This window comes from Vipera ursinii (assembly GCF_947247035.1).
Source record: "Vipera ursinii genome assembly, chromosome: 1".
NCBI classification, from domain to species: Eukaryota; Metazoa; Chordata; class Lepidosauria; order Squamata; family Viperidae; genus Vipera; species Vipera ursinii.
In genome coordinates this window covers 169,745,405-169,772,043 of record NC_139512.1, presented here as the reverse complement: position 1 = coordinate 169,772,043, position 26,639 = coordinate 169,745,405, and the positions used below count along the sequence as shown (strand labels likewise).

Here is a 26,639-nt window from a genome sequence, read left to right as displayed (position 1 = left end):
TCCTCTCTTGAAATAAAATGTTAACGCGAGAGACTTTGGTGCCATTTTTCACTAATATATCACTCCATGTTCTCTAGGCCAAATCACTTCAACAGTACAGTTCCCAACATCCTTTCACCACAGAACTGGGAGATCTGGAATGTGAACTGGATTTCAGTCTTTTTCATGCCAAAGGCTTGTCTGTTATTCTAAAATCAAAGGTGGGAGGAGAAAATTTTTGCCTGATTCTTTCAGAGTACCTTGCAAAGGGATTTCTGAAAATATTGGCTAATGGCAGGGCTTTTTTTCTCATAGAACGCTCAGAACGGAGTTCCGGAACCTTTTTTGGATGGAACCTTGTAGGATAGGCAAGGCGGGTTGTATGACATGTGTGAGTTCCGGCACCTTTTTCTTATACAAAAAAAGCACTGGCTAATGGTAATTATCCGGTTTTAAACAGAGGCTTCAATTAAGCATTGTTCAATTTGTGCGTATGTAGCTAGACTGCAAATATAGGATAGTTCTTTAATATCCCTCGAGTAGTCAAGCAGGCCACAATTTGAAGAGGCTAAAAAAATATGTGTATATAAACAAGCAATTGAGGATGAGTAGAGCTTGCAAGAGCTGAGGACCAGCACACTCTGTCAAAAGAAAGTTCAGCAATTTTCCCAGACAGCTGCATTGTGGGAACTTTTGCTTTAGCAATGAATAGTCATGCTATTTTTATCATTTTTATGACATAGTTTGTCACAAACTGTCTCAGGAGAATATCAACAATCTATTTCAAACAAAAATTCAACCCCACACATTTCTCCACTGGAGATGCTGAACATCTGGAGTCAAGGGGTATAGTTTCCAGGGATGTCAAGGAACAGAGAGAAGCAGTTCATTCTTTGGTTCTGACCTCATAGTTGATTCACATTTGCTTCAGATTTGTCACACTGGACAATTGAACAGGCTCTGGTAACACTCAGCTTTGATAAGAAGAAAGAAGCTTTGCTCTAATAATCCATGAAAAATTGAGGTTTTGTTCCATCCTATTATGTTGTAGGATTCCCAACCATTTGTTAATAAATGTCCCCAACAGAAAGCGTTGTTTAACCTATCCCACTACTGATCTGGGGCACAAATCTGCAGCCCTTTTTGGACTTGATGAAGACTGACTTGCCTGCAAAAGATACATTTGATCACTGACCAAAATCTGTCCCTCAAGTGGTTGAGTTGGCAAAAAAAGCTTCAGAAACTGACATTCAGTAATAATACAATAATCACATTCTCATTAAAACTGATTTCTTTCTTTCTTTTAAAAAAAGCAGCAATAGCACATATAGCTCTGTGATTCTTTGAATAATCTCAGGGGAGGGAAATTGTCTTGGGGGTGGGGAATTGTCTTTCAGGAAATATAAAAGAGAAAGAACAAGAACTTCAAATCCTTCCCTAATATATTGCTATTGCCACCTCCATCTGTCCCTTTTGCACTCTGTGTAATCATTTTTTTCAAGGTTACTAGTCTCCAAATGGTGGTGGATAATGGCTGCTTGTGGAATATGAACACTGATTTATTTCACTGTGCTGAATGAGCACTTGGGGTCATTGGAGCTACAAAGAGAAAATAAGAGCAGTAGCAGAAGAGCGATGGCATAATCTTCTCTTCTCCTGTTTATGGGCTTGTAGCCTTTTAAGTACAAGAGGCCTTGGGATGTCATGCAAGCCTCAGAACTGTGACCATCCAACGTCAAGTCTCCAAATTGTGGCTACGGCAGTTGGGAATGAGTCAGAATTGAGGGGAGACAGGTAACATCTAAAGGGAGGCATCTGTGAATCTAATTCTTGGAGGGTTTCCTTCCAAAGGGTGTAATTACAATATAGACTGACTGACCCTCTGCTTAAAGGAACAATAATAGCAATGTCCCAGTCTTCCTTTTCAGTTTGAAAAATTCCGCTTGAATTTTAACAGGGCAATTACAGTATGTTCCCCCTTGCTTAGTTTTCTTGGAAGAGAGGGTGACTAAATTTATTTCTGACTTAGTTCATACTTCCAAGGGGATATTATGTTTAAAAATTGTCTGCTCATGATAATTATAACTTTTGGGGAGACCCTGCCTATGTTCTGAGCTCACAAATTTAGACTGGAATGTGGATACATTCAGAATCTGAGCCACGGATGGAGCTGCTGAGCTGCACCACCCGGCATACCCCACTAATCCTTCATCCGCCAATAGTTGTAACTCAGCACAATTCCCCAAAGCAAAAATAAGCAGACTTTTAGGTGCTACCGGAAACGTTTGGCAGCTCTCATTTCTGCCAAAGCTGGAGTTACAGAAAACATCCAGAATTTTGTATCTGCCAAATTCACTGCATATACAGTTAAGTAAATCATAAGTCTGCATCCAAATTTGTAGAGCAATGTCATTTTGTTTTGTATCATGTCAAGGCTGCAGGCTTTCTTTTCCTTCATATTTTTTTTTCCAGCCAGAGCAGAAGCAATCTGGCAAACGTGCTGTGTAGCCATGACCTGTGCTTGTGTTGCATTCCGCCCATAAATGAGAATTATAGCACTTCAAAACTGTATCGTCTGAATGCCTCAACAGAAGCAATAGGAGTTTGAAAGGATCTCCCACAGTATACTCCATCAGGCCAGTTCTCAGAAATGGAAATGGAAAATTAAAAAACAGGGAGCCAAATGGCAGGTCCCATAATGAAAGTCAGATGGTTAAAGCATAAAGCAGCACTTTAGAATTACATGTTAGAATTTATTGCAGAATTCATAATCCATAGAAAACGCACTGGACTTCCCACCACAATTGGTGAGGAGCTGTGGGAAAAAGAGAGATCGGCCAGTCTTTCTTGCAGGAATGTGTAAAATCTCCCCTCCCGTTATGAGGCCTCTTTTTCTTTTGGCCAAACCTCACAAAGCTCCCTGGCCTATCCCAGGCCGCCCACTGAAACGGATCAAGCAAATTGTAACTGATTTGCAGCGTTTGCCTTGGCCCTGCCAGAAACAAGCTTACTCACTTCTCCCTCAGAGCCGGAGGCTAGCTGAGGTCAGCAAAAAAAGAGCTTGGAGGCACTAGTCTCTTGCGGAACATTAACTACGAAGGAGAGGATGTGAGTGGGTTCCCATGGATACACGAGATCCATTCTTTTCTCTAGTCTTTAGCAATCCATGGAGGGGAGAACAAGCGGAAAGACTGAGCCACCATGGATTATCAGCTCCTCTCCATGAATTCTGTAAAGAGATCCAGTGGAACGTCAGTCAAGTAAACCTACTACTGGTAGTTATATGGGCCAATCCCTTTGGCACTCACAGGAATTCCACTAAGGACAGCCATGTTGTTTAGGAGTTGCTCAAGTGGGTGGAACTTGAAGTATGCTTGCTTTCCCTACTTTAGTAGTTTAAGGCAAATGGTGCTGCCGAGTAAGAAGGAATGTGATGCAAGGCCATTCTATTATCAATCTTCATCCCACAAACCAAAGAGCATCTCTATATATTGTGAGCAAGTCTGACTTGTGAATATGGTACAATAGAAATCCTTTAACCCTTCCCACGTACACGCATACACCAATTCAGAAATTATTGCTAGGTGTACACTATCAATTCCTACAGTAACACTGAAAAGATATGTTCATGTGTAGTTTGAAACCCTGATTGGGAATTTCATTAAGGAACTAGGATATGGAAGTGTCAGTGTGCCTTGCATAGTACAATGTGCTTTCTTTATTCCTGTCTCCCACTCGTATTTCGTCTTCCTTGAAAAATGGTCTTTATATAGTCCAACTAAGCAAGATAAATGTAGCAGTTTATTTAAGCTACAGTAATTAATTCACTTCACATTACTTTTTGTCCTGGCTGTTATAATTTTGACTTAGGAAGAAGCACAGGCATTTGCAATAGGGTGATAAATCTCACGAATCTGGCAGTTCACTAGCAAAATGCTTACAAAATAGTAGTCTAATCCCTTTCCCAACCTGCCTTCTGTGGAGTCCAGGCCTTTGCTGAATGGTCTAGGGGGGACCCTGTAGCTCTTCTATGAGCCTTATTAACAAGATCTGGAGGTCCTACGGCAACCCTGGGAATTCTGACCACCATCTCACCATGCGCTGCTCCTGGGAACCCACTCCAACCTAGCTAGGAGCTGGTACTACTGCCTGGCTTCATGGCTCTTGATACCCTGCATTCTCTCTGCACCAGCTACCAGCAGACAACAGCCAATGTGCTGCTCATTGCTCTCCCACCAGGCCTTACATACTGCCTCAGCTGCTACAGCTTCAGACACATTAAGCTAATTGCTCTTTTTCCTTTGGCTTTTCAGCTGATTAGCTTCTAATGCTGTAGTTAAAGGAAAAAAGCTTTTCCAGCACCCCTCGTGAAGAATATGTATTTTATTTTCTCACACCAGCGAGTATTGATCTACAGAGGGGGAAAAAAAATCTTGCCTCTCTCTCATCTCTCTCTCTGCTGGCTTATAAATTTCTTATCTTTTTCAAAGCCATCAATACACTGTAAGTGGATGGGACACATGGGGAACAGGCAACATATTTCATGATCATGTGCGGCAAAAGGTAAAACATTCAGGTGATTTTTTAAAACTATCTACCTAGTGCATGGAGTTTGACAACCAGAGGATGTGCTCTTAATACCGCTAAACAACTGATACTGCAGCATTGGAAATAAAAATGCTTTTATCTCTCTCTCTCTCTCTTTCTCTCTCTGTGTGCGTGCATGTATTTAGAGAGAGAGAGAGAAAATTAGAATAGTATGGATGAGAAGGTGAGCAAACAGATCCCAGAAAGGAAGTCTGGATAATCATCACAATAGCAATGAAACCAATCATCCTTGCTTCAAAGATCATTTCCATATGCCTGAGTAAATCTGTGTACTCAGGCAGGAAACCCTATATCATTTCAGACTGATGGTTGTCCAATTTCTTCTTAAAAACTTCTACTTCCAGTTGGAGCATTCACAACCTCTGGAGGCAAATGGTTCCACTGATTAATTGTTCTGTCAGGAATTTTCTTAGTTCTAGGTTGCTTCTCTCCTTGATTAGTTTCCCTCCATTGCTTCTTGTCCTGCCTTTGGGCGCTTTGGAGAATAGCTTGACTCCCTCTTCTTTGTGGCAGCCCCTGAGATATTGGAACACTGCTATCATGTCCCCCCTCGTCCTTCTCTTCATTAAACTAGACATAACCAATTCCAGTAACCGTTCCTTATACGTTTTAGCCTCCAATCCCCTAAACTTCTTGGTTGCTCTTCTCTGCACTCTTTCTAAAGTCTCAACATCCTTTTTACACTGTGGGGATCAAACCTGGATGCAGTAGTCCAAGTGTGGTCTTACCAAGGCATTATTAGAAAGTAGCATTAATACTTCATGTGATCTTGATTCTATCCCTCTGTTAAAGCAGCTTAAGACTGCATGGGCTTTTTTGGCAGCTGCAGCACACTGCTGGCTCCTATTTAAGTGATTATCCACTAGGCCTCCAAGATCCCTCTCACAGTCTTGTCCAATCTCATTCCATCAGTAAAAGCCATTTTCACATAAGGAGAAACTTACCATTGCATTCATATCTATATATCTATATTTGATAAATATCCTAAGTGAAAATCACAAATAATAATTGCTTCAAAGCTTCTTTTTATTTAAACTTGGGCTGTTTAGCATCACACTTCTTGGTAAGCAATCTCTTCTTGAAGGCAAATTCTTAACCAGACTGAGAATACAACAGATCTAAAACCATTTTTACACAAACAATATAAAACACATTCAACCATCTCCTTTAGCTAATGTCTACTGAAACACTTGAAAACAACATTCCAAAAACCAATGCTTTTGACTAATTCTCCTGGTTCAAACAAGTCTTTAAGATGCAACTGGTACTTGTTCTTGATTGTAAAGTGCTTCTGTGCACACTTTACATATCAGGCACACCAACGTATATAAAACCAGTTGAGATACAAAAATATGGTTATTACAAGAGTACCAAATAGCACAATACTACAATTGTTTATCATTAACATCAAATGTATATTTGTCCTCCAAATGATAATTTTCTTCAAAGTGATAACTGTAGTGTAGATCCGGAGAACAAATTTAGCCTACTGTGAAGCTAATGTCAGCCCTTATAACAATGAATACTCAGCATGTCCCAACCATTTTTATTACCCACAGATATTATTATAAATAATTTTCACAAGTTGTATGAATGTTTTATTGCACACAGTACAACATGTATTCTCACCCTTCATTCAACAAGTTTAAATTACTTACCCTCTGCTTCTCATGCAGACAATGGCATGTTTTGGAATTATTCTTAAAAAGTTATATTAAAAGTGGGGATAGGAGGAAGCACACAAAACCATGCCTTGAGCTACATGGCTATTGTGACCCCTTCCCCTTGTAAAGTCATTAAAAGTTCTCCATTAGAAAATGCAGTACCATTGGCTTTTTTCCACTGCAAAAAAAGTATATGCAGATGTATTGCATATATAACCATACATATGTTCTGCTTTGCAGAATTAGGGTTTCCTGGTCTATGTTCCATTAAAGATCATTTTTACATATGGCTTATTACTGTTTGCAATTAACAATATATGCTTTCAGTCTCAGAATCTGTCAGCTGCTCCTATGTTTCTTTTTGATTAATGCTTTGGACTGAGTTTTACCATGGAAGCAATACCAAGGAGAAGAAAAATGACACAGTGATCATCATCAGGTTATTCCGACAACCTAAACAGCTGGTAGTTAAGATCAAGAATGGCCATAAAAGCCTGAGGGTTTGTAACATGCAGCATTAAGAAATAAAAAACAAAGGAATTACAAAAAAAGCCTGTTCATAAGATACCATCAGAAGCCAAAAAGTGTATATATCAACCAAAAGTTACCATATGGAAATTAAAAAACGTGTGCATTGACAAGATTAGTTGCATCTTTTAGCGACAGCTTTCCAAAAAGCTATTTGCCACTACCAGAATGCTCTTCACCATTCCACAAAATTCCCTCCCATGGATAAAATTGCACCAATGCAGGAATTATGTCCATGTAAGATATGGAAGTGTGTTACTACGGCACTGCAACTTCAAGAAGTCTGTTATTTTTTCGCTTGCAGGTGGGGATGCTGCCATTTTTCTGGTTGCTTCGTACAAATTTCACACACACTTTGTCCTGTCTGAACTGAACCAGGAACCTGGAGAAAGCAAAAACATAGGGAGTACTTAAGGAATGTACCCAGCACATGTAGGTGTATCAGCAAAGAAAGAGCAGGTGTTAATATCTCACAAATTCTCTTATGTTAGTAATAAAACAGACCTTAATAGCACCTTCTGCCGCACCACAGGTAGCTTCTGACTTACAACAACAACCGAGACTGGAATTTGCACCACTAAGTGATGCAGTCATAAAGTCCAACCAAAGTGATAAGTGACAGCAATTCCTGCAGGATCCCATGAATCCCATGGGATCATTAGGCAAGACAAGTTCCTGTTGACTTCCTACAACAAAGTCTTTTGGGAATCCAACAGGAAGTTGCAAGTCCCAAGCTTTCAGGCAGGTTAAGTGGCTGCTGCTGGAAAGGAAGCCAAGAGGTGTGACACAGGTGTACAAGGGTGAGTGCATGAGGATGTCTACATGAAAGACACAGCATGAGTCAGAGAGGGGTTAGGGAGGGTATGTGAGAGGTGTCACGTGGGTCAGGGAGCGGGCACAAGTGGGCTGGTGTGAGCACGGAGGGGCTGGAAATGGAGGCATGGATGGGGAAGACTTAGCCCAGTGATTTGCAACCTTCCTTGCTGGCTCCTCATTGACTTTCTGGTGAAGCCAGCAGAGAGGGCTGCAAATGGTGATTATGTGATTGCAATGTCAAAATGAATGGGTTTGCCAAGCACAGCTTGTGATCCTGAGACCACAAGGGTGCTGGGATGGCTGGAACGCCAAGGACCAGTTGTAACCACTATTCATTCAGTGCAGTCATAACCTGGAACAGTTACTGTCCGAATGGTTATAGGTTGAGGACTACCTGTAGTTTTCTTTTTGTACACTTTGTTTCCAATTATTTTTCATAACTCCAAATTTGCCTGCAGTAGAACCAATGCCATTAGGCAAAGTAAGACAGACAGAAGATCAGGAATAGTAATAAAGGAATGGAAACCAACATTTCCAAAAGTAGCAGAGAAAAGGAGTCAGGAAACATGTACATTTTCTAATGCAGCTAATCTAAGCAGCTGGGGATTATGTAATCCAAATTCCAAGCCCAACCTGAAAAACACAAATCCTCAATAACAAAAAATAAAATAAAATAAAGAGATATTTTCTCCTGTGAAACCAGTCGAGTATATGTCTTCTAAGGTGATGCCTACGTAAGCCTTCCCCCTCCTCACTCCATATAATTCTTTTTAATTGATTTTAAGTTTTGTAATTGTTGTATCTGTTTTTTAAAATACCTTGTGAACCACCCTGAGTCCTACGGGAGAAGGGCGGTATATAAATTGAATAAATAAATAAATTCAGAATGAGCTTACTTTTTTTTAATAAAACAAGATAGGGCTGTAGTCTCTACTGCCCAATTCTAGCAAAAATCATAGCACTCTAGAAACTCAGCGTGCAGATGTTTCCACTTTAGCTCCATCACATCAGAGAAGTCCTCCACCCCACCAACTCTGTTCAAGATTGCTGCATTGTCCATATTCCCATTTGCAGCAGAACAGCAGAGATTTTGAACAGGGTTGCCAGAAAAAAGCCTCACCTACTTCTCTCCCCAGTGGATCCTGCTCTAGACTGCTGCCTCCCATCATCATTAGCTCATTGATTTCCCTTCACCTCAAGTGACCCACCATAAGATTGCTGGCCACACATAATCTGGCTTCTGATTTCCCACAATGACAGACTAAACGTCTCTGGGAAGGCTAGCAGCTGAGCAAATGATATCCAGAAACATGCTGCTTAATTCTGGCAATAGTACAGAAACCTCAGTATTAGTAAGCTAAACATACTATCCTCCTTGGACTTGTCTAATCTCCACATCTTGCAATTAGGAATTTCATTGGTTAATCATGCTCTAGTCTACCACATGGAAAAATACTTCGTTCTGCCTATCATTTTTGCTGCTTTGGGGGAAAATCCTAACTATTTATTTTTGGCTTCTTAATGTAAGGGCTAAAAAAAGCAACCCTTTGGAGTGTTTTTACGAAGGTGAATGATGTTGTGGCAGCCACACGTGACTGATATTATACTATTCTTTCTCATGTCCCACCTCTCTATGGAAAGGAGAAATAATGGGATGCACTTGGGTGATACGACTATTGTGCTGTTTCACAGGACTTAAATAAAAATAAAGCCTGCATTGGAAAAAGACAGATGCCATATTCCGTTTTCACTTTTTTGATTAGACCAAGTCTGGTGTACAGGAAATTCTACCACTGGTCAAAACCATCAACAAATCTGAGTTTCTTCTACTTGCAGCAGAATCATATTTTTCCCAACTCGATAACACAATGTTTTGAACTGCAGTTTTAAACTGCTGCTTTGAGATTTAAAAAGCTCTCTCTTCCAAATGCACATCTCCCCAAAATCTATCGACTTAGATATTCTTCTCTATGGCAAATGATACTATAGTAATTAAATTTTACATGTCAGGTACAAATAAAAATTGCTGCTCCGCAGCTTCTTTTAGTTCCCTCTGCAAAGATGTAACCTGATGGTTCGTAAAATTAGACTTAAATGCATGATCTGAAGGGAATACATAAAAGCAGGGCTTTTTTTTTTGTCATAGGACGCTCAGAATGGAGTTCATCCTTTTTTGGATGGAACCTTGTAAGGGAAGGCAAGGCGGGTTGTATGACATGTATGTGTGAGTTCTGGCACCTTTTTCTTTTACAAAAAAAGCTCTGCATAAAAGTACAGCTATCATTTAACTTAAAGACTGAATCCTGCAGACTTTATCGTGGATTTTTTTCCCTTTTGTGGTGAATTGTATTTGTGTATACCCTTTTCCCCTGCACCACAGCTGAAAACTAAATTCTAGGTTAGGGAACCTGTTAACTGTTTCTGTTTTGCCATTTTTCATCTGTATCATGCAATGCTAAAAAAGTGAAGCATGGGTAAAATTCTACTATATTTCATTTTTGCACATTATTTGAAGTATAATATTTCAGTTCTCTGAATACAGTGTGGTTTAATCAATTAATTTCTCCCTCATTATGAAATTAAAAATTGTCTGCCTCTGAATACAGTGAATACTTCATCTCATGCCAAAGTAAGCTAACTGGGCATTTGTAGATCTCAATATGCTAGAGTACTTCCTGCAAGAAAGTAATTATAATAATAAATTAGGGAAAAAGGTGACAAAATGAATTAGGTTTTGTTATGATTACTTGGAGGGTTTGACTTTATCTTCCCTTATTCAAGACAAATTATTCATGCAATAGAATCAACTACAGGTCGTCCTCAACTTACGACCACAATTGAGCCCAAAATTTCTGTTGTTAAGTGAGACATTTGTTAAGTGAGTTTTGCCCAATTTTACGACCTTTTTTGCCACAGTTAAGTAAATCACTACAGTTGATGTTAGAAACCCAGTTGATTAGGTGAATCTGACTTCCCCATTGACTTTGCTTGTCAGAAATTTGCAAAAGGTGATCTCACATGACCTTGGGACACAGCAACGGTCATAAGTATGAACCAGATGCCAAGCATCTGAATTTTGATCACATGATTATGGGGATGCTTCAAAGGTCATAACTGTGAAAAACGGTCATAAGTCACTTTTTCAGTGCCGTTGTAACTTTGAACGATCACTAATCGAAACTGTTATAAGTTGAGGACTACCTGTATTTTTCACAGATAATGAAATACTAGGCAAAGCATTTAAAAGACATGCTTCATGTCTGGGGTGACTAAAACATCTCTTAATAAAACATTTAAGCAGCTTTCTGTTTTGGGAAACTCACACAGCATGCACAGATAACTTAGGGCAGGTTTCAAAGCATCATGAAGCCTTCCAATGGATGCAACAACTTAACACTTCAAGAAGAGCGGCTTTGCTTGCACTAATACAAAAGGACCTCTTTTGAATGTTGGTAAGATGAAATTGGAATTAAGGATTACTAAAGAGTACATTAGGAATCACGAATGCACAAACAGCATGCATATTCTTACAGCACAAACTGTTAGTGCAAATTACATGACTAACCAACAAGAACACCCTGTGGGGTAGGCCAGAATATACTTAGTAGTGCCAGAAAAGGGAATAAAGGGATAAGAACGTTCCTTTGTTAAAAGAATCACTCTCCAATAAGGGATTGGGCAATTGACTGTTGGATTTACTACAGAGATAGGCAACATTTAACTCCCCTCTAAACTCCCATGCTGACCAGAGATGATGACAAAATCCAAAATATTTGGAAAGCACAAGGTTGCCTATCATGGTTTTCAATGCTAATGAGACTAAATGGAGAGGAGAAATGGGTGTATGTAGAACAGGCTTTCCTTATATGGCAGTGGTGGCGAACCTATGGCACGGGTGCCAGAGGCAGCACTCAGAGCCCTCTCTGTGGGCACCCGCGCCATGCCCCGGAGGTGGCAACTGTCCCTCTTCAACCAGCTGCCTGCTAATTTGCCGAGGTCCCACATGGCTGAATGCATCCCAGCACGGCTGGTTTCCCTCCCCCCCATCCTGTTCCTCCTGGCCTCGTATCCTCTCCTTTTCTCAGGCACGACCCACTGCATCACCTCCTCAGCTGTTGGCCGACCATCCATCTCGGAGGTGGCTTCTTTGAACTGCTGGCGACGGGCTGCAGAGCCCTAGAGCGCGCTGGTCAAGGGGCCAGCAGGCTGTGGCTACTGACGGACACTGTTGGCCCCCAAGCGCTCGCTGGCCTCTGTGTGTGGGGGACGATGGTGTCAGGCAGCAGCTTCCCCAGCCCTTGCCTTGCCCCTTGGCAATGGCACCCCCAGCCTGCCTCGCCTCACCCCACAGGATGAGTCTCCTGTCTACCGCCCCACCTGCCAGAGACCTCCTGGAGCTCCCCCAAACCTGCTCATCCCCCACAAGTGTCCCTCCCCACGAGCAACATTGAGGTAACCACACCCACCTTGGCCACACCCACCCAATATTCCATGACCACCACAGCCACACCCACCCAGTAGGCCATGCCCACCTGGCACCCAGAGCCTTGGTGGAGCAGAGGGCTAATGCCTCCTTAAGTAACACCAGCTGCCTGCAATTAGTGCAGGTTCAAAATCCCACCAGGCTCAAGGTTGACTCAGCCTTCCATCCTTCCGAGGTAGGTAAAATGAGGACCCAGATTGTTGGGGGCAATTAAGCTGACTTTGTAATAATGCCGCTTGGGGGGTGTGTGTGAAAGCCCTAATAAGCAGGCATATACATAGAATGAAGGCTACTGCTAAGCTTGTAAGCCGCCCTGAGTCTTCGGAGAAGGGCAGGATTTAAATGAAATAAAAATAAAAATAAAATAAAAACTAAAATAAATAAGTGGGGTTTGGGTTGCAGTTTGGGCACTCGGTCTCTAAAAGGTTCGCCACCACTGTTATATGGTATCTATAACACTCCTACTGCTGTAGCTGTGTTTTCCCTATATAAATAGAAACTATTTAAATTAGACAAATCCAAACATACTCATCAGATATTTCGATGCTGAGCTTCTGCTTGGTTTGGCTAAGCGTTGTGCGGTAGAGCTTTGTGGCCATTTCAATCAGATGTTCACTGCTGAACAGGAAATCCCCCTTTCCAGCTGCTCCGGATCCCTAGAAAAGGCAATTAATCAAGGTATTGAAAAAATTCAAATGGATCAAGTTGGTGGAAAGCCTGAAAGGTGCCCTGTTCTTTTACTCTGTAATATGACAACCAGCAGTTCTTTATTACTATCGTCAGGGATGTTACTTTATTCCTACCTCTTTGAGATGCACAGCAAAGAAGCCATCACTTTGAGAGCTCATGGACACTTTAACGACATCCCCTAAAGGAACCTCTGTCTTGATTTGTCCTGATTTCTGATCAGCAAGTAGGACATTATTTTTTGTGAGCAAGAAAATCCTAGCTGTGCACTGAAAAAGAACGAGAGTGGTTACTTTTGTGCCGATTCAAAAATATTGGCTACTGATGCATTAGTGCCTCTGTGCAAACATTTTTAAGTTAACTAAAGAGGAAGACAAAATACAGCTGGACTCTTATGCTTCCTGTCAAATAGGTGATAGATTATTATAAGAAAACAGTTACCCAGGAACAAGATGAATGATCAAGTGTGATTGATGCTTACATGTTAACTATGGCACTCATGGAATCACCATCCTAAACACACACCCAGGAGAAAGAGAATTGCGTATCACATTAAAAATCCAAACTATTAAATGAAATAATTATTGCTATTCCTTCATAATGCATCCAGTTTTGGTCACCACGATGTAAAAAAGATGTCGAGACTCTAGAAAGGGTACAGAGAAGAGCAACAAAGATGATTAGGGGGCTGGAGGCTAAAACATATAGGGAACGGTTGCTGGAATTGGGTATGTGTAGTTTAATGAAGAGAAGGGTGAGGGGTGACATGATAGCAGTGTTCCAATATCTCAGGGGCTGCCACAAAGAAGAGGGAGTCAAGCTATTCTCCAAAGCACCTGAAAGCAGGACAAGAAGCAACGGATGGAAACTAGTCAAGGAGAGAAGCAACCTAGAATTAAGGAGAAACTTCCTGACAGTTAGAACAATTAACCAGTGGAACAACCTGCCTCCAGAAGTGGTGAATGCTCCAACACTGGAGGTTTTTAAGAAGAGACTGGACAGCCATTTGCCTGAAATGGTATAAGGTTTCCTGCCTGAGCAGGGGGTTGGACTAGATGACTTCCAAGGTCCCTTCCAACATCATCATCATCATCATCATCATCATCATCATCATCATCATCATCATCATCATCATCATTATTATTATTATTATTATTATTATTATTATTATTATTATTATTATTATTATTATTATTATTATTATTATCAAAACTCAAATACAAGGTAACCCAGAAGAACAAAGCTCTATCAGATGCCCAAGTTTGGATAAAATATTTTACATGGGCCAATCTTTCCCCTTGTAGAAATGATTTTACCTTTCCGTTTGCTCTATTAATTTTGTTTACTACTTCAGCGATAATAATTTTTTCTTCAGCAGCATCCTTCAGTTTCTTGTACTTGGGGTTCTTACTGATTTCAAGATAAGCCCCCTGGAAAGGTTGTCCAACACTTGTAAGTAAAAGAAACATAAATAGAATCAAAATTCAAATACACATGCAATACTCTAGGTCTTCTTGACATATCTTAAGCCTTCCAATCACCATTGCACAGCTGGATGGTTGCTAGATGATCTTTGACTGTTTTCAAAAACCTAAAAAAGTTTAGGTGTTAGGCCACAAAGAAATATCATGGCTACAGCTATCCAGAGAAGCGGGCTAAATTCAATCAGTTCCAAGTATGGAGTCCTTGTGCTCTCTGAGCTTGGTTGTTGGCTTGCTGACACTTCATTACCCAACTAGATAACATTATCGACGTTGGTGAGTGTGGGGTTTGCTCCTTGTTCATATGCAGTAGATTGCCCTGCCATTGTTGGTGACGGTATGGTTTTTCCCCTCCTGTGAACTACCACAGAGGAACAATCAAGGAACTATCAAGGAGAAAGCCACAGTTCCACCAACACTGGCAGGACAAGAGAGCAAATTCCACACTCACCAGCATTGATGATGTTACTTAGTCCAGGGGTCCCCAACCTCCAGTCCGTGGACCAGTACCGGGCCACGGCATGCCAGCAACAGGACCACACAAACAAGCAAAGCCCCATCCGCGGGGATGCAGGCAGCACACAAACCCACACCTCCTCTGGTCCACGGAAAAACCTCTCTCCGTGGAATCAGTCCCTGGTGCCCAAAAGGTTGGGGACCTCTGACTTAGTCGGATAATGAAATGTCTGCAAACAAACAAGTTGAGGACCAACCAAGGACTCCATAGTTCAATCCTGAGGTACATATATGATCTTCAACTGGAATCAGTTCCAAGCTCAAAAGACTCTGTTTTCACATTCTGAACCTTAACTGCAATAAAAGATTCTACGGTGTCAGATAATTAAATGATATTTTTTTTTAGTAAAGACTCATTTTCTTAGGATGTAGTCCTCCTTCTGGGGCAACCTTTCCTCAACCTTGACAGAAAAGATAAGCTTTTGAGGTTCAGGTACTTTAGCCTAATTCCCATTAGCCTCAGACAGTATGGCTAATGGCATGCAATAATGGGAGTTGTAGTCCAAAACTTCTGGAATAACCTATAGGAAGTGCCCATCCTAGAACACTTTTAAGAAAACAAAGCTACCATCACAAGGACTAAATTAACCTTAAATTACAAGATATTGTATTTCTCGTCACATTTTTTTCTTTTAAACTGCAACACTCTTCACTTTGTTTCTAAATGAGGTAAAAGAATGTCAACAATGTACCAATTCCTTAAGCAAAATGTACTGTCTGAAATGAAGAACGCTATCTTGGATTGCTCTGAAAACTGGAGACCTGTTTTTACCTGTTTAAGAAACTGATAAGATAAAAACTATCAGGTAGTCTGCAAAAACAACTTTAAGACTGGGAAAGATCTGGTGGGAATGGGGAGGGCAGGCAATATATGAACAAGTCTTGCAGAGATTTAGAGATTTAGTATTTGGTTTTCTTATTTATTTATTTTATTTTATTAGATTTATATACCGCCCTTTCCCGAAGGACTCAGGGCGGTTTACAGGGTATTTAAAACAACCAGTACAAAAGTTAAAAACAAATTTTAAAAGATTAAATTATCCCTAAAATTAAAAAAAACCAGTTAAAAATTCTCAGCCTGGGTCAGAGAGCTCAAAGAGCCAGGTCTTCAGGTCCCGGCGAAATGTGCGAAGGTCGGGGGCAGTCCTCAGCTCCACGGGCAGCTGGTTCCAGAGGGCAAGCGCACCCACAGAGAAGGCCCTCCCCCTGGGTGTTATCCGCCAACAGTCTTTTATCGGCGGCACCCTGAGAAGACCCTCCCTGTGGGAGCGCACTGGACGAAGGGAGCTTGATGCTGGCAGCAGGTGTTCCCTCAGATATCCCGGACCCAAGCCATTCAGGGCTTTATAGGTCATCACCAGCACCTTGAATCTCACTCGGAGGGCAACCGGAAGCCAATGCAGCTCGTGGAGTAGAGGTGTTACATGGGAGTATCGGGAAACCCCCATCACAACTCGTGCGGCTGCATTCTGCACCAGCTGAAGCCTCCGAGTGGTCCTCAAGGGCAGCCCCATGTAGAAAGCGTTGCAGTAGTCTAGACGGGAGGTCACAAGCGCATGAGTGACTGTGCGTAGGGCATCTCGGTCCAGATAGGGTCGCAACTGGCACACCAGGCGAACCTGGGCAAAAGCCCCCCTGGTCACAGCTCCTATATGATCTTCAAAATTGAGCCGTGAATCCAGGAGGACGCCCAAGTTGCGAGCCCTATCAACGGGGGGTAACACCCTCACCCCCCATCGTTAAAGGTGCAATAGCCTGGTTAACCCAAGATGCTGATATGCACAGCCACAGTCTTGGCAGGATTGAGACGAAGCCTGTTTCTCCCCATCCAGACCTGGACCGCCTCCAGGCAACGGGACATCATGGCGAGGGCATCGCTGGGTTGGTTCGGGGTGGAGAAAAACAGTTGGGTATCATCAGCGTACTGATGATACCCCACCCCGAAACCACGAATGATCTCACCCAGCGGCTTCATGTAGATGTTGAACAGGAGGGGAGAGAGAACCGACCCCTGAGGAACTCCACAAACGAGAGGCCTCGGGGTGGATCTCTGCCCTCCAGTCAACACCGACTGCGAGCGGCCCAGGAGATAGGAGAACCACCGTAAAACGGTGCCTCCCACTCCCAACCCCCTGAGACGCCGCAGAAGGATACCATGGTCGATGGTATCGAAAGCCGCTGAGAGATCTAATAGGACTAGGACAGAGGAGCAACCCCTGTCCCGAGCCCACCAGAGATCATTCACCAGTGCGACCAATGCCGTCTCCGTGCTGTGCCCAGGCCTGAAACCCGATTGGTATGTTTCAAGATAATCAGTTTCCTCCAGGAACAGAGGAAGCTGATGCGCCACCACACTCTCAACAACTTTCGCCAGAAAGCGAAGTTTGGAGAATGGACAATAGTTATTTAAAACAGCCGGGTCCAGGACAGGCTTTTTGAGGAGGGGTCTCACTACCGCCTCCTTCAAGGCGGCGGGAAAGAGACCCTCCTTCAAAGAAGCAGTTATTACTGCCTGGAACCAGCCTCGTGTCCCCTCCCGAGCCGCATAAACCAGCCAGGAGGGGCACAGATCCAATAAACAGGTGGTGGAGCTCAGGCTCCCCATGATCCTGTCCACATCATCAGGGGAAACAGGATTGAACTCAGTCCAGATAACATGCTCAAGACCATCCGATTCCTCCACGTCAGACTCCGCCCAGTCAAAGTCCAAGCCGGCCTGGATCTGAGCGATTTTGTCCGTCAGATGATGACTAAACTCCTCGGCCCGTCCCTGTAAGGGATCCTCCCTCACCTCCTGGTTAAGAAGGGAGCGAGTCACCCTAAACAGGGCGGCCGGGCGATTATCTGCGGACGCGATGAGGGCGGCGAAGTAATTAGCCCTCGCCGTCCTCATCGCAGCAAGATAAGACCTTATAAAGGTTCTTAGCTGCAATCGGTCAGATTTGGAACGGCTGGACCTCCAACCGCTCTCTAGACCCCGTCTCCGACGCTTCATCTCCTGGAGCTCCGCAGAAAACCATGGAGCCCAACGGGATCTGCGCCGGGTCAGAGGTCGCAAGGGTACAACACAGTTGAGTGCCTCAGTGGCCGCCTTTTCCTAGGCATCCACCAGGGCATCAACTGGGCTGTGAGTGAGGGTGATAGGTATAGACCCAAGCACCATCTGGAACCGTTCAGGGTCCATTAGGCACCTGGGGCGGAACCATTTAGTTGGTTCCGCTGCCCAGCGGCAGGGGGTGACATAATGGAAAACCAGCCGCAGGAGATGATGGTCGGACCATGACAGGGGAATAACGTCCGGTAAACCCCCTCCTAAATCATCCAACCACTGTCCAGATAGGAACACCAAGTCGAGAGTGTGACCCCCCACATGAGTCGGGCCTTGAATAATCTGGGTCAGGTCCATGGCCGTCATGGAAGCCATGAACTCCTGGGCTAACTCCGAAGACCCTCCCAGGGAAGGCAGGTTGAAGTCACCCAGCACTATAAGCCTGGGGAACTCCACCGCCAACCCTGAGAGGGTGTCGAGCAGCTCGGGCAGAGCTGTTGCCACACAGCTGGGTGCCAGGTATGTAAGCAACAAGCTCATCTGAACCCGAGAACCACATCTCAGGAGGAGGGACTCACTCCTGCCAATCTGGACAATGGTGGTCTCCCGCAGACATAAAGTCTCCCTGATAACCACCACCACCCCACCGCCCCTACCCTGAGCCCGTGGCTGGTGTAGCACACGGAAACCTGGGGGGCATAACTCGGTCAGAGGGACCCCTCCCTCCGAGCCCAACCAGGTTTCCGTAATACATGCCAGATCCGCGCGTTCCTCCTTGATCAAGTCACAAATGAGGGGAGCCTTATTAACAACGGATCTGGCATTAAAATACACCAGCCTAAGCACAGGGACCTGATCACCCTCACCCCCGGGCAAAAGGGTGCTAACCGGAGGGTCAGAGCGCGTCACCGCTTGCAAACAGCGGGGGCGTGATCCCGGATGTCGATACAGCCCTCTGTGCACACACCTGCTGCCATTCCCTATCGTCGTGGGGATTTGAGGCACTACTTGTTGCATCTTTACGAAAACTAGTGAAAGAAATGGAAGGCAGGGTAAAGATTGGACAGTGGATGGTATGCATTGCTAAGGCCTGAGGTTGGAACCGTAATGGTCCAGTAGTTGAAGTGGCTCTTCTAGAGTTACTGGAAGGCAACTGGTGGGTGGTGGCTGGAAGGTACAGACATAGTCAGAGGAAGATTTGCCAGGCTGCAGATCCAATCCAAAAAGATGGATTTTAACATATTTATTCCGTTAGAAATGCAAGGAATAAAGAAGATGGCTCACCCACTGTGTCATGTTTCTTCGTAGATACAGCTAATCATATTTGTTGATAACTGGAATCCAGATGGGCAGGGTTGGTGGGAAAGGAGCCAGATTGATGCCTTGCAATGTTAACCTGAGGTTCTTATGGTAATTGAGGATATGGATACATGCTCTGCTACTTATAGATCAGAGCCATGTCCTACCTGCTCTCTTTGGGCAGCCCGGTGTGATATGTATTACTAAGAGGTGATTAATGCCCCTCTAAAGGAGAGTGAGATGCCACCTGCCTTAAAAAAGGGGCAATGCACCATCTCTGAAAGAGGGTATCCCTCAATCCCGCTGCACTGTAACATTTCTGCCCAGTCTCCAATGTTCCCTTTCTGGGGAATATTGTTGAGAAGATGGATACTACAGCAGAAGAAATTGATTTTCTGTTCCCTTTCAGTTCCCATTCAGGCCTACATATGAATGAAAACAGCGCTGGTCATCCTGGACAAGGTTCTTAGGACATCAACAGGGAGACCGTACCCATCTTGTGTCTGCGTTAGACCTTTCAGTGAATTCAGTACCATCAACCATGGTATTTTTATGGACCGCATGAAAGATAAGGGGATTAGGTAAAGGTAAAGGTTCCCCCGTACATGTGTGCTAGTCGTTTCCAACTCTAGGGGCTGGTGCTCATCTCCATTTCAAAGCTGAAGAGCCAGTGCTTGTCCAAGGACATCTCTGTCGTCATGTGGCTGGCATGACTAGACACCAAAGGCACACGGAACGCTGTTACCTTCCCACCGTAGTGGTCCCTATTTTCCTACTTGCATTTTTACGTGCTTTCGAACTGCTAGGTTGGCAGAAGCTGGGACGAGTAACAGGCGCTCACTCTGTTATGCGGCACTCAGGATTCGACCTGCCAAACTGCCGACCATCTGATCGATAAGCTCAGCGTCCTAACCCACTGAGCCACTGTCTGTTTTATGGTGGTATTCTGCTCCTACCTAAGTGGGCAGTTCAACATTTTTAAAATGTTAAAATACTAGGGCGCCTATAAGCATCTTCACTCTCCAAACTGAAACTTGCTATTTCTTACCCACTGAAGCAAGAACATTAAATTGATTTTTATATGAAGATGATTAAACAACATCCATTTTTAACCTACAAAGCACCCACGCTTAATAATCTAGCTTGCAGGCTTCGTCTGTGGGTGTGTGTGTGTGCCTAACCAAGTTAAATATCAATGTTCCAGCTATCAAAGCATGGAAGAACTAGGTTATTAGAAAACTAATTAATTAATTTACTGTATATATTCAAGGAAGGATTGTTGATGATCTCTGAACTGGCAATGGCTCGAAAGTGGCAGTCTTCGCCAAAAAAAAGATGGAAAGGATTTTCTGGCAAATTTCTTCCCAATCTGGGTGTATGATGTTCCAACCTCAGCGAAGTTCATTACCTGGCTGGATATAAAGCTTTTCTGTCCTTGAAAAGTTCACTGGCTTCCAGTTTTTCTTCATAAATGAGCTTCTTCTGGTCCGTAAACTGGTCCCTGTACTTTTTACACTGCAAATAAAGCATTGCAAATGAATTGTTCCAAATCCTCTTTGAAGCCGGACTGCTCTTTTCCTATGCTTAAGATATACATCAGCCAAATGCTACTATAAACCTAGCAGTCCATGTCAACATCAGCTCTCAATTTACATTTACTGTTTCTCTTCTGAAAGTACAGGTGGTCCTTCTTTAGCAGCTGCCGCGCTTAGCGGCTGCTCACAATTATGACAGTGATGAAAAAGTAATTTTACGACCCAATCCTTGCATTGACAACTTCCATAGGTCTGTAAAGTAAGGGAAAGTTGAGGTAAGATCATAAGCTCAGTCACTGTTTCACTTAATGACTGCTTTGCTTAATGACTGAGGTGCCTGTCCCAACTGTGGTTGCTCAGTGAGGGCTACCTGTATGTTTATCACAAAATTCACTAAAAGAACATTAAAATATTTTTTAATTAATTTGCTGTTTTAAAAACTAATTACTTTAAGATAAGAACTTTCTTAAATGGAATTTGTCTCCTGATGATTAAACACAAACACATCCGTGTGTGCGCACACATACACAGAGTCTCTTTCTTTCTTCTTTCCTATATATAATTTTATTAAGAATGTTGATTAGAACAGTAAAATCTAAACCAAACTAAGCTTCAGGAAAGAGAAGAAAATGGAAAGGATAAAAACTGCAAGTGGAAAGAAAAAAAGAGAAGAAAAATGAATATAGAAGCAAAAATACATAAAGAAATGACTTTCAACCTTCACCACAACACGTATAAACAAATTTAGTAACTCTTCACCTCCCATCCCTGGTTCTGTGGTTGCAAACAATTATGTCTTCATCCCATATCCCATCCCTTACCAGTAGCCAAATCCATAAAGCATCACCTTTTCAGTCCTGGTGTAAGCAGAAAGTCCATAAAGAATTGTCAGAACTAAAAACATATTTTGTTTGAACCTTGATCAAATAAACCAACTTTATACAGTATTTCTCCCTCTGTCTTCTAATTGGCTTAATCTTTCCTTCATTCAAATATTGTCATAGAATTTAATTTCTCTCTACTTCGTCTTTGTCCAGATAGGATTAAATCTTAAATCTTTAGTTCCTCTCTAATGTTCAGTTTTTAAATCCTGAAATTACTTATCCCTTTTGTCTCTTTCCCAAACCAAACAGATCTATTTCCCACCAAAAGCTGTTTGCGCTGTAAAATTAATTCCAAAATTTTATTGTAAAAGTTTCAATATTCCAAATTTATCTGGACCCTTAATCTATTTATAACTTTCTAAATCAAAATCATATTTAGCTTTTTTCCTCTTTATTTCATTTTTAAAAAAACTCTTAGCATTATCATTAACTTTTCTTTTGTTTAGAGTTGAAGATAAACTTAACCCAATGAAGACTTTGCAAACTTGTGGTGCCAAAGGTCTTTAATAGTTTTAAATTGGTTAATAGGTAATTTCCCAAAGCAATCAAAAAGTAAGATTTGCAAGCTTACTGTCCTTTAAAAGGTTAGGCTGCAGTTGCTAACAAGATGGCTAATCACTTTTGTCTCTCAGCATTCATACCTGCAGAAAATTGCTGCTTTGTGGTGTCCTCACAAGAAGCAGTAGCCATCCAGAGCATATGTGGGTGATCTCGCTTCCTCTCCTTATCCATAGATTTCCAAAGAATTGGTCTACTCACCAGTTCCTTGGTCTCTGCTGTAGTTGTCAGATCTGCTTTCACAGAGCTGTTTTCGGGTGCACTACACTTTCTCTGGAAATCTATACATACACACTTTTCTTGCCCATATTATATGTCATATTTCCGTATGAGATTTTATCAGTTTGGATCTTAACTTATTTGAGGTCAGCCAAGGTCAGCTAGGTGTCACCACCTGCTGTGACTTGGTAAAATTCATTAATATATGAATACATATGACTATGTCTTGATAACATGTATCTTAATAGGAAAATATGAAAACTGACAAATGAAGTGGTTAATGTTTGATCAGATACACTTTTCATTTTGGTTCTACTACATGCAGCAATTAAACTTTATTATGTGTACCTTCTTCAGTACAAGTGTGGGTGACAAACATTGCATTTCTAGTTTCAACTGATTTGTCTGGGGAATTCCACTTTTAACACATTGCATATGCCATATCACAGGTTAGACTGCTTGAATTCTAGGAAATAGCTCCAGATTTTTGTAAACAGGATTTAACAGTGACCTTGACTTATAACATTGATGGATATATACAAACTAAGATAAATACCCCTTTTGTTAGAACTAAGTAACACCAAGGTTACATGTAAATTAAAGAATCATGCCTTTTAAATCACTTTCATTGTAGCCATTGAATTTTGTATAATTTTATAAACAATTTTAATAGAAAGTGTACATGAACATGGTGAGTAGCTTAGTTTTTTGCATCTTTTATTAGTGATTTTCAGCTTTCTTGCTTAGGCTATTAATAAAAGTACAACCAAAATAAATGATTAATTCCAGAATTATATTATTACCCTCCACAAATGGAATATCCTCTTCAGTTCCTTATGAGTTAAATCCAAAAACAGGTAAGGCCTTGCTGGCCAGTTTTTGTCTACTGGTGATAAAGAAGGCATCTTATTCTTCATTTCCAAAAAGTATTTCTGAATCTAGGTTAAAAAAAAACAACAGAAAAAAAACATTTTATTTTCTTAAAAAGCCTTCGTTTTAATCATTACAAACTTATTTATTTGTAAGGATTAAAACCTCTCTTCATGGAGTGGTATCTTTAAAGCTCTTCATAGCCTGGGTCAGATTACCTAGGGAACCATCCTCATCACATAACTCAAGTCTGTCCTACCTGGTCAGGTGAGGAAGGTACAGTATGTTGTGGATCCTCTTAGCCAAAGAATTCCGATTGGTGGGGTCCAGGAAGGGAATTTTCCCCGGTGTTGATTCCCCCTGCCCCACCTTGGAACATTCTCCCTCCCAGAGATAAGATGGCCCCCCCACTCTCTTGGCCTTCCAGAAAGGCATGAAAACATGCTCTGCAGTCTTTGCTGGGGCTCACATACTATAGGCACACGTGGTCATTGTGCTAGTTAGCTCCCTGAAAGCCCTCCCTTTGCCTTTTAATTAATTTTTAACCATGTCTGTCTCTTTAAATTTTATATACTGTTTTTTATGTCCTGTGAGGGAGATGGGCGGTTTTAAAATTTGATAAAAACAACAACAACAAAAACAAACAAACTCAGGCTCTTGCAGAAGCTGGAACAAAGATATGGCAGGGAAGTGTTGTGCTAATACAAATGGGAAGTCTAAACCAATTCTAAATTTTCAGTTATACCTATTTCCTGGTATAAATAATTATTTCAATTTTTTTCCAGCAGAACAGAAATAATTATTTATACCAGGAAAGAAAAAAAGTACTCATTTTTGGCAATGGTATCTATCACTTTTATCTGCAGGCCTTATAGAAAATTAACCAAATTGGAGAGCATTTGCTGGATTTCAGTTAGAAAGCTTCAGGGGATTTGATTTCCTTTTAGACTGAGGGATGCTACTTTAAGCGGCAGATGCAAAAATAAAAGCAGGACAACAGTATTAAAAAAAAACCTTAGAGGTAGAGATGTTAAAAATGAAAGCCAGGATAATTATTTGATTTTACAAAAGATTACCTTTTGCCTGTGGCAAAGACAAATTCTGGTACTTCACTCTTCACTTTTCTATGTGTTATACACACAGTGGTATTTCAACTAATCTTCTTTTTCTTTTTGCTCATACTGTAAAGTAAAATCTTCATACAACTGTCATAGTGTTATGCAAGCAAAATACTTACAATTTTTTGAAGTATAAATTCATAAATTTTCCTTCCAGCGTTGGCTCGGAAGAATTTCCTGTATTCTCTACGAACCTGGTTAAGTTAAAAAATCTCAGAATAAACAGATAGCTTGCTTTTGGGGATGGGGAGCTATCCTAGCACACAGGCATTACAGACAGTCTTCAATTTATGACTAGTTGTATAAAGACAACTTTTTCTAACATTAGAGCTATAAAACAAAAGTGGAGATGATTTCATACAACAGTTTCTCCTGGAACATGACTCTGATTTGATTTGTGAATTCTTTTACCAGAATCTAGACAACACACAATTTGATTTCATATTTACACATCTGGAAAACACGACTTTTAGGAAATAAAGAAAGCCAGACTCTAGTCACATTAAAACAGGAGTGTTTCTAATTTTGAGAGCCTTATTATTATGGGTTTAAAGCATTAAGATACAACGTTTTTCAAGTACAGCCACGTATTCAGCAGCGATGCTCTTATTGATTTGGGAGTCAGTTGCATGTCTGACACTTCCCATATCCACACCTGACTGTTTTTCAATGTGAAAACAACACATTTACATTATGGACTAATGGGCTTTTTTAAAAGAAAGTATTAAGTGTTTAAAGAAAGTCCCTTATATTATCTTGACTTTTCTCTTTCTTTAAAAAAGAGCAGAGATGCTAGAAAGGAGAAGCATTTTGTTATTTCCCATAACTTATAATGGGGACGTTGCTAGGAACAGAATATTATTATACTTGACACTTGTCAGTTCAAATTCCCCATTCATTTCAATATGGTATATCAGTTTAATGTAATTCCAAACAAACCCATATGGGGAGGAAATAAAATGCCAAAATACAATATATTGTATAATTGTTAAGGGTTATGTTATGTACAATTTACCGTAACAAAAATATTTTTAGAAGTTTCTGAATATTTTAAAACTGCTAGGTTCCATACAGAATCCATTACGTCTGGGCAGTTTATATGTCCAATTATCAAAAAAGAGAAAAGAAACAGCAATTAAGAGCACAACTCAACAACACAATAGAAAGGGAGGAACCTGAAGTGAAACAATGGCCAATTCCTGAAGAGGCACAATAGAAGCTAAGTTAAATAATTATTAACCTTGCCAAATTCAATGAAAGCACACTGGGAAGAGAAATGGTGCTCCTATTATCAAGTACATAAAAGGAATTGTAAGACATGTATGTTTTACTGACAAGAAGTGTGGAGTAGGGATCCATGGGAACATATGGATTCATGGCATCAGAAACCTATGGTCTGGATAGTGCAGCAGTGCTTTCAAATATATAAATGACTTCTAGAACAAAATTGGATTAGAATGCAATCGGAGGTAATTTCAGTGTGATTGTGTTTGGAACGAACAATATCTCACCTGAGTTTCAAAACAGTTTCAAAAAGCTTCCATAAAAAGACTGATGTATATGTATGTCCTAGTAATCTTTTGTCAGGCTGCATATGTAGAGAATCAGACAAATCCAACCAAAAGGCACAGACATGGGTGCTTTAATCTAATAACTTCTAATTTGCACTCATGTATTTACCTTCTCTGTTTTCTCCAAAGATGCCCCTGGTGGAAAACTTATTTTGTTGGGAAAGTGCCTCCTGCAGAAATCACTACGATTCACCCCAAATTAGATTGGGGTAGGTCCACTTGAAGATATTTGTCAAGATTTGTGTGATTTAACACAACTAACAACTCTGATAGTCATTTCAATACACGATCCAAACTCCTGTAGAGCAAGACCCCCAAATGTCCAATAATCACATTTAACTGCTTTCCTACTTAATTCCAAAATACGATTAATGAACTTGGCTGAATAGGTTCAGAAATTTGTGGCAAGAATGTAGACGCATATACGTACAGCTTATAATATCTGTTTAAAAACACACAAGACTTTTTTTTTTAAGATCACAGGAAAAAAAAATTCCCTTAAGAGATTCATGCTTGTTACAGCCCACAGCCCCAGAAGTTTATTGTGTGTTAGTAGATAGATGCCACGCTTCATTGAGATTATTATTAACATAAGGGAGTTGTTTAAGAGAGTACCTTTAGTCCAAGCCAGTAAGCCCATATGACTGCCACAGCATGCTTACGCCTAGCCTCCTCCTTCAAGCGCTTCAACACCCTCCGGGCCTAAAATGTTTAGATAGTGAATCACAGAGACAGCCTGGTGCAGAAAGAACCATGATGAGAAAGAGAATGCCC

General features: G+C 41.4%; 1 protein-coding gene across 4 annotated transcripts in view; it reads right to left on the bottom strand.

Annotated features, from left to right (window-relative positions):
* Positions 1–5,607: 5,607 nt before the first annotated feature.
* Positions 5,608–26,639, bottom strand: part of MYO1B (myosin IB) — a 138,810-nt gene continuing 117,778 nt past the window's right edge. For all 4 annotated transcript variants that reach the window (XM_083366512.1, XM_083366509.1, XM_083366511.1 and 1 more), the window contains 8 exons: positions 26,481–26,567; positions 24,414–24,488; positions 23,110–23,244; positions 20,519–20,625; positions 14,082–14,214; positions 12,882–13,034; positions 12,607–12,734; positions 5,608–7,161 (listed from right to left, as the gene is read on the bottom strand). In XM_083366512.1, the coding sequence (XP_083222638.1) occupies positions 7,038–7,161; positions 12,607–12,734; positions 12,882–13,034; positions 14,082–14,214; positions 20,519–20,625; positions 23,110–23,244; positions 24,414–24,488; positions 26,481–26,567 (942 nt within the window). In that variant the 3' untranslated portion in view covers positions 5,608–7,037. The remainder of the gene's footprint in view (positions 7,162–12,606; positions 12,735–12,881; positions 13,035–14,081; positions 14,215–20,518; positions 20,626–23,109; positions 23,245–24,413; positions 24,489–26,480; positions 26,568–26,639) is intronic.